This window comes from Heteronotia binoei, chromosome 1 (genome assembly GCF_032191835.1).
Source record: "Heteronotia binoei isolate CCM8104 ecotype False Entrance Well chromosome 1, APGP_CSIRO_Hbin_v1, whole genome shotgun sequence".
Classification (NCBI taxonomy): Eukaryota; Metazoa; Chordata; class Lepidosauria; order Squamata; family Gekkonidae; genus Heteronotia; species Heteronotia binoei.
Window position 1 is genome coordinate 134,329,181 of NC_083223.1, and position 14,672 is coordinate 134,343,852.

Consider the following 14,672-nt stretch of genomic DNA (forward strand, 5'->3'; position numbering starts at 1 on the left):
TTTCTCCATTGGCTGAGGCTCCTCCCTTGGGGAAGAAGGGAGAGGGAGAGCTTGCTTTGCCAGGCTCACTCAATTGCACAGCAGAGCTACTAAGCCAAGCATCTCTTCTGTCTGTTGGCTGAAGCTCCCTCCCCCGCCCCCCGGTCCCCTGGGGAAGGAAGGAAAGAGCCAGAGTTTCCTTTGCCCAGTTTCCTGAATCCCATGGCAGAAATACAAAGAAAGCACCTTTAAGACCAATGAGTGCTAATGTTTTAAGCACGTTTTAAGTTTTTTTTTAAAAAAATCTCAAGATGACTGGGGGTTGCACACATTCTCTAAGAGGAAAGACTAAAATGTCTGGGTCATTTCAGTTTAGAAAAGTGATAACTAAGGAGGGACATGATAAAGAGTTATAAAATTATGCATGTGGTGGAGAAAGATGACAAAGAGAAATTTTTTCTCACGATCAACAAATAGAAATACTATTTTACACAGAGAGTGATTAAAATGTGGAATTCGCTATCAGAAGATGTTGTGATGACCACAGGAATAAACACCATTAAAAGGGGATCAGCTAGATTAATGGAGGATAAATCTACCAGTGGCTACTAGCCATGGTGACTGAGAGGAACCTCCACATCCAGAGGCACTAATTCTCTGGGTCCCAGAACCAGAAGGCAATGTCAGGGGAAGGTCTTGGCCTCTATGCCCTGTTGCTGGTCATCCAGAGGAGCTGATTGGCCACTGTGTGAGACAGGATGCTGGACTAGATGGACTACTAGTATGATGTAGCAGGGCTTATGTTCTTATTGTCCTCAAGAACATGTATTTATTTATTTTCTTCATTTACGTCCCATCTTTCTCCCTTAAGTGAACCTAAAGCGGCTTACATAGTTCTCCTCTCCTCCATTTTACCCTCAAAACTGCCTTTTGATAATAGAGTATGTTACAGTAACAGCCTTATAATCTACTAAAGCATGGATCAGCATGGCCAGATCAGGCATCTGTAGGAGCCAGCTCCAACATCTAGTGAGACTCTCAAACATTTTTCAGCAAAAGCAGCACATTATCAATGGTAGGAAGCACAAGCCCATATAAAGCTTTACTCGGATTCTGAGCAGTTCTGCTGAGGAGTTTTCTCACAGTATGGTAAAAATTACATTAAAGTTTACATCACACTACCTTCAGGATCAAGAAGTCTTGGAATTCCCAATTCTGACTCTGCAATCATAAAGGCTTCTTCCAGATTCTCCCTGTTAGATCTTGTTTTCACCCTTTCCAAATCGACTAGTTCTGGACGAATAGCATGAATTACTGAATGAAAAGCAACACCACTCCTCCAGCTTTTTCCAAAATCCTTGACTTCAATGCCAGCTTGCCTTAAAAAGAAATAATTTTCACAGACTGTTCAGACACTTAACATTGAGCCTCAGTTCTTCATTTTCATCATCAATCCAGAGTTTGTTATATTTTTGCAATGTATTATTTACTCTTTTCTAATTAGGTCACTGGATTTACTTGGTATACTTTTCAAGCATGTCCACTTTATTCACTGCCCAAGATATGTGTCACTATAAAATACTATTAAAGAATGACCACTATTTCCTTATGTGAGCGTAATTCACTACAAAGATGACCAAGCTTCTTCAGTTGTGTACTCCATCTGTTTTAATAGTTTTATTGAATTTCCAGGTACAGAGTATAGGGGAGCGGAATAGAAGGAAAGGGGAAGGGGAAAGGTATTTGAATATAAAATGTTTTCGTAATATTTCTACTTATACAATGCTCAATTCATATCATCCTTAGTATCTAAAATATTATAATATTCACTGCAAACAGCACTTCTCATTTAATAATACAATACAATAATCCTTAATATCTCTTGAAGCTCCTACTAAGACAAAAATGTAATTATATACAGCAAAAATTTTCATAAATTACTTGATTGACTTGTTTTGGAAGTTTATAAATCACGACCTAGCCAGTTATATAATGGTTCTCAAATTCTCTTAGTTTCACAGAGATTGGCATCTCTCAGGCTGGCTGATAAAGTATCTATTTCAGCAAATTCTATAAGCTTAGATATTAGTTCCTCTTTTCTTGGTATTTCTTGAAGTTTCCAGTATTTGGCATATATTATTCTAGCTGCAGTCACAGCATGTATTAAAAACAATTTCATCTGTCTGGAGTAATCTTCTGGTAGTATATTTAATAAAAAGAGCTCTGGTCGGAATCTAACTTGTATTTTCAGAATCTTTTGTAGTAGCTCATGGACCATCTTCCAATAAATTTTGGTTCTGTCACATAGCCACCAGATATGGTAAAAAGTTCCAGTTGCATTTTTGCATTTCCAGCATTCATTTGACATATTGTGATACATTTTTGCTAATTTGTCTGGACTAAAAGTTGTGCACTCCATATGATTTAACAGTTGTGTGCTTTGGTTGTCATCAACCAAATGATCTTCAAGATATTGCTGATGGACTGTTTTTTGCTAGAAATATTCATTTCCTTCAGATATCAGTGTATGTATATCTGAAGAAAATATATCCTGTCTCTTCTACTGTACTTGAGACCCCTCCTAATTTAGTATCATTTACAAATTTAATAAGCATTCCCTCTATTCCTTCATCCAAATCATTTATAAAGATATTAAACAAAACAGGTTCCAGGCCAAGGGACGAAGACGGTACTAGTTGCCCTCACAGATGGCCTAAGAAGACATCTGGACCAAGGCGGGTTGGCACTGCTGATTCTTCTCGACCTGTCAGTGGTGTTTATCATGGTTGACTATGATCTATTGACCCACTGCCTCACCGTCGCTGTAATAAAGGGGGGGGGAGCCTTGCAATGGTTTTCCTTCAGGGACGAGGACAAAGGGTGATGTTGGGCGAGCAGACCTCCCTGCGACACCCACTTATATGTGGAGTGCTGCAGGGAGCTATTCTCTTGCACATATTATTCAACATCTATATGCACCCCTTTGCCCAGATTGCCTGAGGTTTTGGACTGGGTTGTCACCAGTATGCTGATGACACCTAGCTCTGTCTGTTGATGGATGGCAGACCGTCTTCTGACCCTGAACATCTGTCTGAGGCATTAGAGGCCATAGTGGGATGGTTACAGCAGAGCCAACTGAAGTTAAATCCAACTAAGACGGAGGTCCTGTGCCTGAATCAAGGGGGGGTGGGCTTGTGCACCCAGCTCCCAACCTTGGACGGCGCTGTGCTAGTGGCGACCCAACAGGTGAAGAGTCTGGGAATGATCCTGGATGCCTCACTTTTTATGGAGACCCAGGTCACAGCAGCTGCCGGGTCTGCCTTCTTCCATGTATGGCAGATCAGGCAGCTAGCACCATATCTTTCTCCACAAGACCTGGCTATGGTGACCCATGCAATGGTCACTTCCAGACTATACTGTAACTCGCTCTACGCTGGCTTGCCCTTGAAGCTGATCCAGAAACTGCAGCGAGTGCAGAATGCGACTGCTTGCCTGCTGACTGCATCACCTGTATGGGTGAGCATGCGGTCAGTGCTCCGCACTGGCTGCCTATAGAATACCAGATTTGCTTCAAGGTGTTAGTTCTGACTTTTAAAGCCTTATGCAGCCTTGAACCAACATACCTGCGGGACTTTCTCTTCCCGTATATGCCCCGGAGGTTGCTTTGCTCGGCCTCCCAAGATCTTCTGACTGTCCCCGGTCCAAGAGATGCCCGCCTTGCCTCTACCAGGGCCAGGTCTTTCTCGGTCCTGGCCTCAACCTGGTGGAATCAGCTCCCTATGGAGATCCTGGCCCTACCTGGCTTGTTAGTCTTTCATAGGGCCTGTAAAATGGAGCTGTTCCGCCAGGTTTTTGGGTGAGGCGGCGGGCATTTATTCACTAGATTGGTTGGCCTCCCCTACTGTACTATCCTACTGCGCTGTTTTGCTGCATCATATTGTTATACCTCTTTGCTGAATTATTCTGTTGGACTGAACACTGTAATTGGTTTTTACTGTTATGCTGTTTAATTGTGATTTTATTATTCATATTGTGCTCCACTCTGAGCCCCTATGGGGAATGGACGCAATATAAATAAACAGATAATAATAATGATAATAATAGTAATAATAATAATAATAATAATAATAATAAGAAGAAGAAGAAGAAGAAGAAGAAGAAGTGAGGAACACAAACATTACAACAATAAACAGTAGATCAAGAACAGCTCTACAGGTTCTTTCAACCAGCAGCAGCTTGCATTTTTTGCATGGAAAGTGCAGGTTTCACTTCACAGTGGTTTCCATTTATGGTGTGGTACCACTGAAAAACAATCTTGTTAAGTACAACACAATCCTCAAACACTACAAAAGCAAACCCTCTTTTCTTTCCACTGTGCCTATCTTCCATTACATTTATGAATGTAACCTGGCCATATTTTCTAAAATAGTCTCTTAAGTTACATTCTTCCAAGTCTCTAGTTCCCCCTACAAAAATTTTCTTCCCTATTAAGTGGGCACCAGCTTTCACAAAACCTTCCCTAGGAACTGCTTTCTTTAGTCCCATCTCCATCTTGGCTGCATTCTCTCTCTCTCATCATTCCACATCTTTTCTTTCTCTAATTCGATCCTCATTCCACATCTTCTCTCTAATTCTATCCTGGCTGCATTCTCTTTCTCCTTTAACTCTACCTCAAGTCTGGCCTCCTTGAGGTCTGCCTGTTTAATTTGCAGTTGGAGATGCAAGGCCTCTTCACTCAGAGCTGTCATCGCTTGGGATGGGGTAGCTTCACCTGACTGACTGCCCTTATCTGACATTAGTCCAGCAGTTCATTATTGGGTTCTGCTTTTAATAGTGGGAACGTCCTCAAGCTTTTCTTTCCCAGATTGGAGGTGCATATATTAACCATCTAGTCTCACTATTCAGTTGACCTGAGAGCTAGAAAATAAAGAAAACACCACCAGTACCTTTACTTGAGCTCTTGCCTGCTCTGGCAAGCAGCTTCTTCCAATCAAAAAGCAAAAAGGATTTTTTTTTTTTCAAACTAGACATTCCCTGCTCTAAAACCAAACTCACCGCCTCCCTTGAGTGAGCGATCTCTTCCAACTGCCTGTTTGAGAAAGCTAGGGTTGCCAAGTCCAATTTAAGAAATATCTGGGGACTTTGGGGGTGGAGCCAGGAGACTTTGGGGGAGGAGCCAGGATACATTGGGGTGGAGCTAGGGTTGCCAATCCCCAGGTGGGGGCAGGGGATCCCCCGGTTTGGAGGCCCTTCCCCCGCTTCAGGGTCATCAGAAAGCGGGGGGAGGGGAGGGAAATGTCTGCTGGGAACTCTATTATTCCCTATGGAGATTTATTCCCATAGAAAATCATGGCGAATTGATCCGCGGGTATCTGGGGCTCTGGGGCTGTTTTTTGAGGTAGAGGCACCAAATTTTCAGTGCAGCATCTAGTTCCTCTCCCCAAAATATCCCCCAAGTTTCAAAACGATTGGGCCAGGGGGTCCAATTCTATGAGCCCCCAAAGAAGGTGCCCCATCCTTCATTATTTCCTAGGGAAGGAAGGCATTGAAAAGGTGTGCCGTCCCTTTAAATGTGATGGCCAGAACTCCCTTTGGAGTTCAATTGTGCTTGTCACAGCCTTGATCTTGGCTCCACCTAGGGTTGCCAAGTCCAATTCAAGAAATATCTGGGGACTTTGGGGGTGGAGCCAGGAGGCTTTGGGGGTGGAGCCAGGAGACATTAGGGGTGGAGCCAAGGCTGTGACAAGCATAATTGAACCCCAGAGCCCCAGATACCCGCAGATCAATTCTCCATGATTTTCTATGGGAATAAATCTCCATAGGGAATAACAGAGTTCCCAGCAGACATTTCCCTCCCCTCCCCCCGCTTTCTGATGACCCTGAAGCGGGGGGAGGGTCTCCAAACCGGGGGATCCCCTGCCCCCACCTGGGGATTGGCAACCCTAGCCCCTGCAAAGGGCACACTGGGTAATAGACATCCCTTATCATCCTTTACTCCCAATTCTTTGAATGTACAAGTGCCAGCCATGCCAGGTCCAGGGGTGGACCAGAATGAAGCCTGGAAGTGTACATTATAACTAAGATGGAGTAGAGCCAAACAAAATGGTTCCTGAAAGCTAAGCACAAGTCTGACTTGCTATTTTGTGATGGCATTTATCAGACTAATGGTTTTCCCCCCATCCAAAGATAAGGAAGCATTTCTCTCTAGTATGGAGTCCACAGGAAAGAAGAGATTCCTCCTTAATCACAAAATCTAACACCTGGTTCCTTCCTTCCTGACCATATCACCCTAATCAAGGTCCATTCACCTATTTGGGTATCCTTTTCTCTCTGGCCATCAATAGTTATCAGCAAACATTAACAAATCAACCTGCTGGGCAATATTGTGGCAAGGGACATTAACAGTTCCTGTTTACACACAGAAACCCATCCACTCACAAAAATACCACTATGACAACATCTTTGTCTTCTCCTAGGAATCCCATTCAGCATCTCCCATCACATTTTTTACTCCCAGTAAATCCTATCACAGCTTTGTTCCAAGTAGTATGCAATAGATGGTTTCCTTGGTTTTAGAAAAGATTTGCCAGCTCCTGGTTTGTGCAGATAGATTCTTTACTATTTACTATTTTGCAGCAACAGACTGACATGGCTAACTCCTCTGAATCTATGACCATCTATTCACTGTTTTCATTTATCTTTTGCTTATACTCAAGTCTATTCTGAATTTCAGTGCTGGGCCTGGCGGGGGTCAGGATATCCCCATATCTACTTTGAGTCTCAAAGAGCTGGAGTTGCATACTTCCTTTAGAGAAGTCTATACACCCTTTTTACAACTCATCTGACTTTGCTGCTGCATAAATTAACGTTGCTCTATTTTAACCCACAATCAAGTAAATTCAAAAATTACTTACTTTGCTGCTGTGTACTGAACCCATTTTAGCAATGCCTTCTTTGCATTCCCTTGGACTTTGGTTACCACCTTTCGCTTAGATGGTGGACTAGTAGTCTCTGAACTGACAACACTCTCCAGAGAGGAGGCACTGTTGGATAATGACTGTAGCTGCGGGAGGTTGCTTGTAAGTTCTTCTATCTGTATGTGGAATAAAGTCTGTTAACTACAGTGAACTTTTTTATGACTGTGCATTTACTTTGGTGGTGATTATATCATGTTAATAGCTACGTGAAAACACTGCCCATGTCCAAAAAAGGTATTATAGTCTACATTTTAGGTTGACATCCTTCAAGTAATGTAGGGCAGATTCATTTACTGTTAGCTTTGCCTGTGCAATTTTATCGGCCAGACTAATTTAATTTTAATTTAATTTAATTTTTCAATTTATATCCCGCAAGCAGGCTCTGGGCGGCTTACAACATTAAAAAATCTTACAAAATATCAAAAAAACTACATCCAACTATGCTCACGTACAGGTGTCATTTGTGTGAATTACACAGGAAATGTGCACATTGCTTTCTGGATTTGTATGATTGTGATGTCACATCTTTCAACTACTGCACAAAAGCTTACATTAAAAGAAAGCATGATCCTATGAGCAAAAATGGATGAGAAAAATACATTTCTGGCTGATATAAATTAGTTTTCATGACTCCAGTCATCTGGAAAAATAGAAATCATGTATTTATAGCTGGTTAAGAAAACTGTTAAACAGAAGAAATGATGAAATAAACTCAAGAAGTTAGAGAAGGTTGGCAGTTATCAGATATATTTACTGAGAATTGGACCTTGTCTGTTTCTTAGTGGAACACAATATATTCCTTTATGTTATTGAGATGGTATGAATGAGTATTCCAAAAATATGAGTTACTTAGATTTAAAAATTATCTGCCTTCAACCACTTCCACTATTTCTATAAACACAATCTTAACAGGAAGGAAGAAAGCCTGAACAGTGACTCATACAAGGATGCAATGGGGTTCACAGGACACTCAGTTACATCTTAGGGCACACAAAGCTGTATTTTGATAGCATACTAGTATGCACCAGTGCACAGCCTCTGAATTACAGATATAACTGTTAAAGTTTATTTTAAACAATTTTTAAAAGAAAAATGAGGGGAAAAAAACTATACCTGAAAATACAAAATTATAGTCCACACCAGCCCAAGCACAATGGATGGTCTACCATCAGCAATGTCAGTTGAGTTAATGTTTACAAGTTTAATCTGTTAAGAAAAAATCAGCATATTGTTATAATTTGAAACAGAATACCACAATATTTAGTTGTTCTTTTTATAGTGATGAAGAATTCTTTTAGACCGGTTTTTGAAGGTATATTTGGAAGCCACATTTACCATTATCCCGTAATCTGAAGGAAGACTGAAAAAAGAAAGGCAATATATATGCATGTAGTTTCAATTCATCAAAAGACATTCCCTGCCCTCTCCATCACTTCCTTGCGCATTCATTAGAACAAAGTCTGAGTCCAGTGGAACCTTTAAGATCAACAAAGAGTGCATGCACACTTCCTCAAATAATGCACACAAAAACTCATACCTTAAATAAAACTTTGTTGGTCTTAAAGGTGCCACTGGATTCAAACTTTATTCTATTGCTTCAGACCAACATGGCTACCTCTCTGGATTTTGTTCATTGTTATCTTATTTCAGGGCTTTTTTGGGGTGGAGCTCTGCCTGGGCTGGCCGGGGCTCTGGCTGGTGCGCTGGGGAAGGTGTGGGGAGGAATCTTTAAACACCTCCCCAATGACTTCAGCCTTCCCCAGCATGCCTGCTGTGGTGGGCACATTGGGGAAGTCACAGGGAAGCTCCTGCTGTCTCCTTTACCTTTTCTAATTGGCTGATGAAAATGAACAAAACTCCTTATAAACAGTTCCCATCATAGACTCTCAGCTGCAGTGCACTTTGTTAATTTTTTCCAGGTATATTTTCCAGCTTAATTTTTTCCAGGCACGAACAGCAGGATCCATATGAGTTTGGATCCAAAGGATTTTTCCCAAGAATGAGAACAAGTTTTACCTGCCCCTCACAGATCCTCACAGTGCATTCCGTGCTGGTCCTGAGAGTTCTAAAATCCTCAGAAACAGCCTTTTGGAGAGCACAGGAAAAATGCAATGTGAAAACTAATGGCTGAAGAGCATGTATGAAAGCTACAGGATACAACAGATCAGTTAGGGGGCAGAACCAATGTAATATCACCTTGGGGAAATGCCCTCACATTCTTTTGGGAAGAGAAGCATGACAATATGAACTAATGTTTGAACTGATTTTTTTTTAAAGACAGGCTGACAGAAGAACTCACTGTGAGTCTCCTCCATATCTTCTAATATCACTGTCCCACATTTTTTTGCTCCATACATAAATTACTTAGTAATATAGGATGGAAAAGATATACTATTTAATTTTATTAATATATGATTATTTCATACAAACACTGTACCAACCGGTGATCCTCTGTACACGGACTAGCATGAAAAACAAACAAAAAATTGAAATGTAAAACAATTACTAGAATAGAGATGGGAAAGCAAGAGACAAGACAAAAATGTACATATTACCAGGTATGTTTTTTAGAAGATAGCTATTTACAATCTCTTCAAATTTTGTGAATTTTTCAGAATCAGTAAAATCCTAAAGAACCCTAACTGCTTAAGTATTTATCTAGGAAAACACAGATCTACCTTGTAAAAACTGTTGATGCAATCTAGATGTAAAACAGGGCAATCCTAAAGACACTTTGCTCTCAAAGTATCTGCTAAAGTAGAGCTTTGAACCCAATACTTTCTCAGCCTGTTGTATTTTTTTTCATTTTCTGTACATATGTAAGAATAAGTTCCATTTATTAATTATTTATTGTCTTATTTATAGACTGCCTTTCTTATTGAGACTCAAGGTAAATTACACAGTGTAACTCAGTGCAACTGATAGAATGAAACATCTAAAAACAATGTAATAGAACTGAGATTGCAGAAATCTGAACAAGTATTAAACATGACACATTAAACCAACAGTAAATGGTATTACATAACTACAAATATAATACAGGGAAAACAAGATAATGCATACACCTACAGATAACATATACCATACATGGTAACAGGGCTTTTTTTCTGGAAAAAGAGGTGCCAGAACTCTCAAAAGGAAAATGAAGGAGAAATACATGGGTGCCTCTCATGAACTTTAAAACATTTTTTTGAAAATTTTATTTACACGAAGAGGTTCTGGAACTCCATACCACCGTGGAGTAGTGGAGTTTATAGAGTAGTACAGTTTACAGACCTATTCCCTTCCTTGAAACATCTCCTGAACCATTCTAATATAGCTTTACTACCTTTATTAAAATGCTTTCTCAAACAATTATATTTTAAATAGTTTACAGAATACCAGAAGTGTAGGCCGTACTGACCTCCTTGGACAGGCTAAGAACACGTGTTCAGGCAGGTGTTGTTCTTGCCAATTTGCAGAGTGGTACCTGAAGAAGGCCCACTGAACGCAGTGGAATTTAAGTCCACATACACAATTTTAGGATTAGAAATGGGAAGGCCCAGGGGGAAAATGGGAAGAAACATTTTGATGACTCCTCCCCTCCCATTTTTCCAGCACAAAATTTGGAAAATTTAAGGGAGCACTGGTAAAACTCTCCTGTGAATATTTTCTCTTTTTGCATGACCAAAACCTTGCATTTTCTTACAAACCATTTAACTCTTCTCATGCAGAATGGAGTTTGAGTCCAACAGTTTGAGTCCTTTAAGTCCAACAGAGTTATATTCAAGACAGTGCTTTTAAGCCCAGCAGGAGCTCATTACATATTAGGCCACACCACCTGGCGTGGGAACACATGGCAAGCTGGGCCAGCTGGAGTGCTAGCCAGTTCAGGCAGAGCTCCTCCCTGTGGCTTCCAGCAGAAAAAAAGCCCTGATTAAAGGTATAAGCTTTCATGTGCAAGCACACTTCATCAGGTCTTATATTTTCCTTCAGAAACTGAGTACTCTGTCAGTCATTGCTCAAGATTTATTGATCAATGAAGCTCTGAAAAGGAAGAATGTTGTTCTTTTGTGGTACAAACCTATGCAGAGTAACTCCATGCTACCAGGGGTCACTTTGTAGAAAAATAGGTGGTGGAGCTCATCCAGGGATTGTTATGCAGCTGCACCTACTATTCAATGGACAAGGTGGGAAGGAGGAGGAGGAACCCTCAGAAAGGTTCAGGAGCTGTGCTTGTGTGAGCTCCTGCTAAATCCGAGGCCTGCAGGCTACACTAATTAATTACCATGGGCTTGGACTAGATTAACTCTGCAAAGAATTGCACAGTTAGTGTCTTCTTTGGTTTATCTTCCTTGTTTGTTTTTTTTAACTCTCGGTTATATTTTTGTTATTTTTGTTTTATCACACACCAGAAATCTGGGAATGCTTCGCAGTTCTTTGTATTTTATATTGTAGATCTGAGTTCTTTCAAAATTTCAGAATTATCAACAATATTTCTAAACTAGGTTCTTTTTTTGAAGGGGGGAGATATTGCTATGATTCTCCTTCATTTGTTTCATTTTATAAAGATTATTGTAATGTTCTCATTTTTATCGTTCCTTCATCTCATCTAATACTGATACCTTCTGTAGCCTGTTCACATTTTTATTTGCCCATAAATTCAACTATGTTTATTTTATTTATAAGGATTTTCCTTTCTTTATCAGAGCTGTTATAGAATATTTTCTCTATGTGCTTGCACTTTGTTGCTTCAGTAGTTATGCTATTTCTTCTAGAGCCCTGTGCTCTTCTAACACTAACAGTTAAACCAGAGTTCACATCTAGCATCTCATGCATCCATCCATTTTCTTTGGCAGAATCTAACCTCTGGAAATCACTGTCCTCAGACATTTTTATGGTGTGACATTGATACTCTCTAAGAAGCACCAAAAGACACATCTATTTTCATAAATCTTTTTGAACCAAGGTTTTCAACTCGCTATATGTCCGCCACCATTATTTTCCCTTATCTCTGGCTTTTCTTTTTCCTTGTGTGTCTAAGCGTAAGCCACAGGCAAGGTTTTGTTGTCTTTTATTCTATTATTTGTTGTCTTTTATTCGACCCAGTTTGGGTTTGATTCCCCACTCCTCCACTTGCACCTGCTGGAATGGCCTTGGGGTCAGCCATAGCTTTCACAGGAATTGTCCTTGAAAAGGCAGCTGCTGTAAAAGCTCTCGCAGCCTCACCTACCGCACAGGGTATCTATTGTGGGGGGAAGGTGAAGGAGATTGTGACCGCTCTGAGATTCAGAGTGTAGCGTGGGATATAAATCCAATATCTTCTTCTTCTTATATAACATATCTTCCTTTTGAATAATAATTATTATTATAATCAGGGCTGCTTTTGTAGAAAAAGCCCAGCAATTGTATATTAGGCCACACACCACAACATCACCATTGTTATACAGGGCTTTTTGTAGAAAAAACACCAGCAAGAACTCATTTGCATATTAGGCCACACCCCAATACCAAGCAAACCGGAACTCCATTCCTGTGTGTTCTTTCTCAAAAAAAGCCCTGATTATTATCAAACAAGAGTAATCTGATAAGAACCACTGTGTGATCAACCAACATCTGTATTTGATACAAGATGTTCAGATATACAGTTTCAGAACAAGAACTAAACAAAATTGTTTACATTTGCAAGCTTCCCATTTTTGGTTATTATTTCTGAGTTAAGAAGCCTGAGTATAAATGCATCATTGCTGTCCAGCATTTCCAAACTTTCTGCATAGCATACTGTAGCCATGAAACCAGTGCAGCTAAGCACCTTGTAAAGTACATCCTAGTGAGGTTAATGTCTACCCACATAATATTATTTTCTGTGGTGTGTATGCTTATTCATATGTGGGATAATGTGGTGCGCTATGCATGTTAATGTCCTCTGTTTTATACTAACTGTTCTTGCTCCCCTTTCCCCATAATCCCCTCCCCTCACAAAATGGATTGGAGATCCATTTTACAATGCAATGCATATGACATTTTCTGAGGGAAGGTACATGGAGAGAGCCAAATATCAGACTGTCACAGGATAGAACTTACCCGTCGGCCTTCCAGGAACTTGAGAGCTACACCAATGTTGGCTACTCCATGAATTCTCTTCAATTTATGGCCCTGTTCACAAGGCTTTAAAAAGTACAAATCACAAGGACAATTAAGAAAGTACAAAACACAGTACCAATACATCCTGAGGCTAAGATCAGACTAGTTTCCATGCATATACGCTGATTTTTTTTTGTTGACTTTTTAAAGTCTATATTTTCCTGATGCACCACTGTGTTATTTCAACGGTGCAATTCAAGTATAATTCAGTCTGGGTAAGTTATACAGAAAGCCTCTTTATTCTCAAGACAAGTGGCCAATCTCTAATATGACACAACACAAATCCTCAGGACTTGCCTCTCAGATGTCAAGAAATTTTAAAAAATTGGTTGGAGAATATGGTTATGCTGGATAATTTTAATATTTTTATTTTTATTGTTTTATTAAAAACAAAATAATATTAGTAGAGAAAGGATACAGAAAGGGCAAAGGGGGATTATACAACACAGTTATGCATATTGAAAGCAATCATGTTTCACAGAGAGTATAAAACAGAAAATTTTTCTTTCCAAAATCTCCTTCATTCTAATTATTACGGTATTATCTGTAAAATACAATAGTCTTTACTTCTGTTTGGGTACATTTATATTCATCATCTTAAATTTCAAACTTCATAGCCAGGGCTATTTTTGTAGCAGGAACACCTTTGCATATTAAGCCACACCTCCTAATGTAGCCAGTCCTCCTGGAGCTTACAGTAGGCCTGAACGAAGAGCCCTGTAAGCTCTTGGACTGGCTATATCAGGGGTGTGTGGCCTAATGTACAAAGGAGTTTCTGCTACAAAAAAAGCTTTGTCTATTTTGCAACTATATCACCGGTTTCTTCTTTATTACAATGAATTGCATACTTACGGTTAATTTTTTCAGATATATAACAAATTTCATAATAAGGAAATTAAGAAAAGATGCTCTCCCCGAAGTATACTTAGAATCATAGAATCAGAGTTGGAAGGGAGCTCCAGGGTCATTTAGTCCAACCCCCTGCACGATGCAGGAAATTCACAAGTACCTCCCCCCTACACACAAACCCAGTGACCCTTCCTCCAAGCCCAGAAGATGGCAAAAATAACACTCTCCAGGATCCCTGGCAAAACTGGCCTGGAGAAAAATTGCTGTCTGACCCCGAGGTGGCGAACAGCATTTCTCTGGGGTAAAAAGGGGCCATGAGAACTAAGCACTGGTGCACATATTTATGTTCAGGATATTATATTTAAAACAGATTCTTATTCTACTTCTATCTCATTAACATACATCTGTATATAATGTTTTAAACCACTTCTATATTTCTCTCCTTGCATAGTACACATATACACAGTCCATCTATCCTCAAATTTCATAACTGGTCTGTTTCTCAAATAGTATATTAATTTTGCCATTACTGCATATTCAGCAAGTTTAAACATGGGCAGATGCCTAGTTCCCATTTTTCTGTGTAGATAATTCTAGCCACTGTCATCATATATTTGAATATCTCTTCTAAAACTTTTGGTAATTTGTTAGACAGTACACCTGGTAGCATGTTCTTGGCTTCAACTGAAAATTTAAACTTTAGTAAGCATTCCATTTTTCAATGTATTTCCTTTTAATTTCTTT

The 14,672-nt window shown here is 39.9% G+C and overlaps 1 protein-coding gene across 1 annotated transcript in view; it reads right to left on the reverse strand.

Annotated features, from left to right (window-relative positions):
• Positions 1-14,672, reverse strand: part of SYNE1 (spectrin repeat containing nuclear envelope protein 1) — a 621,543-nt gene that overhangs the window by 523,226 nt on the left and 83,645 nt on the right. The window contains exons 4-7 of the mRNA XM_060240915.1: positions 13,020-13,103; positions 8,070-8,162; positions 6,894-7,072; positions 1,162-1,358 (exon numbers count right to left, since the gene is read on the reverse strand). Of these exons, the coding sequence (XP_060096898.1) occupies positions 1,162-1,358; positions 6,894-7,072; positions 8,070-8,162; positions 13,020-13,103 (553 nt within the window). The remainder of the gene's footprint in view (positions 1-1,161; positions 1,359-6,893; positions 7,073-8,069; positions 8,163-13,019; positions 13,104-14,672) is intronic.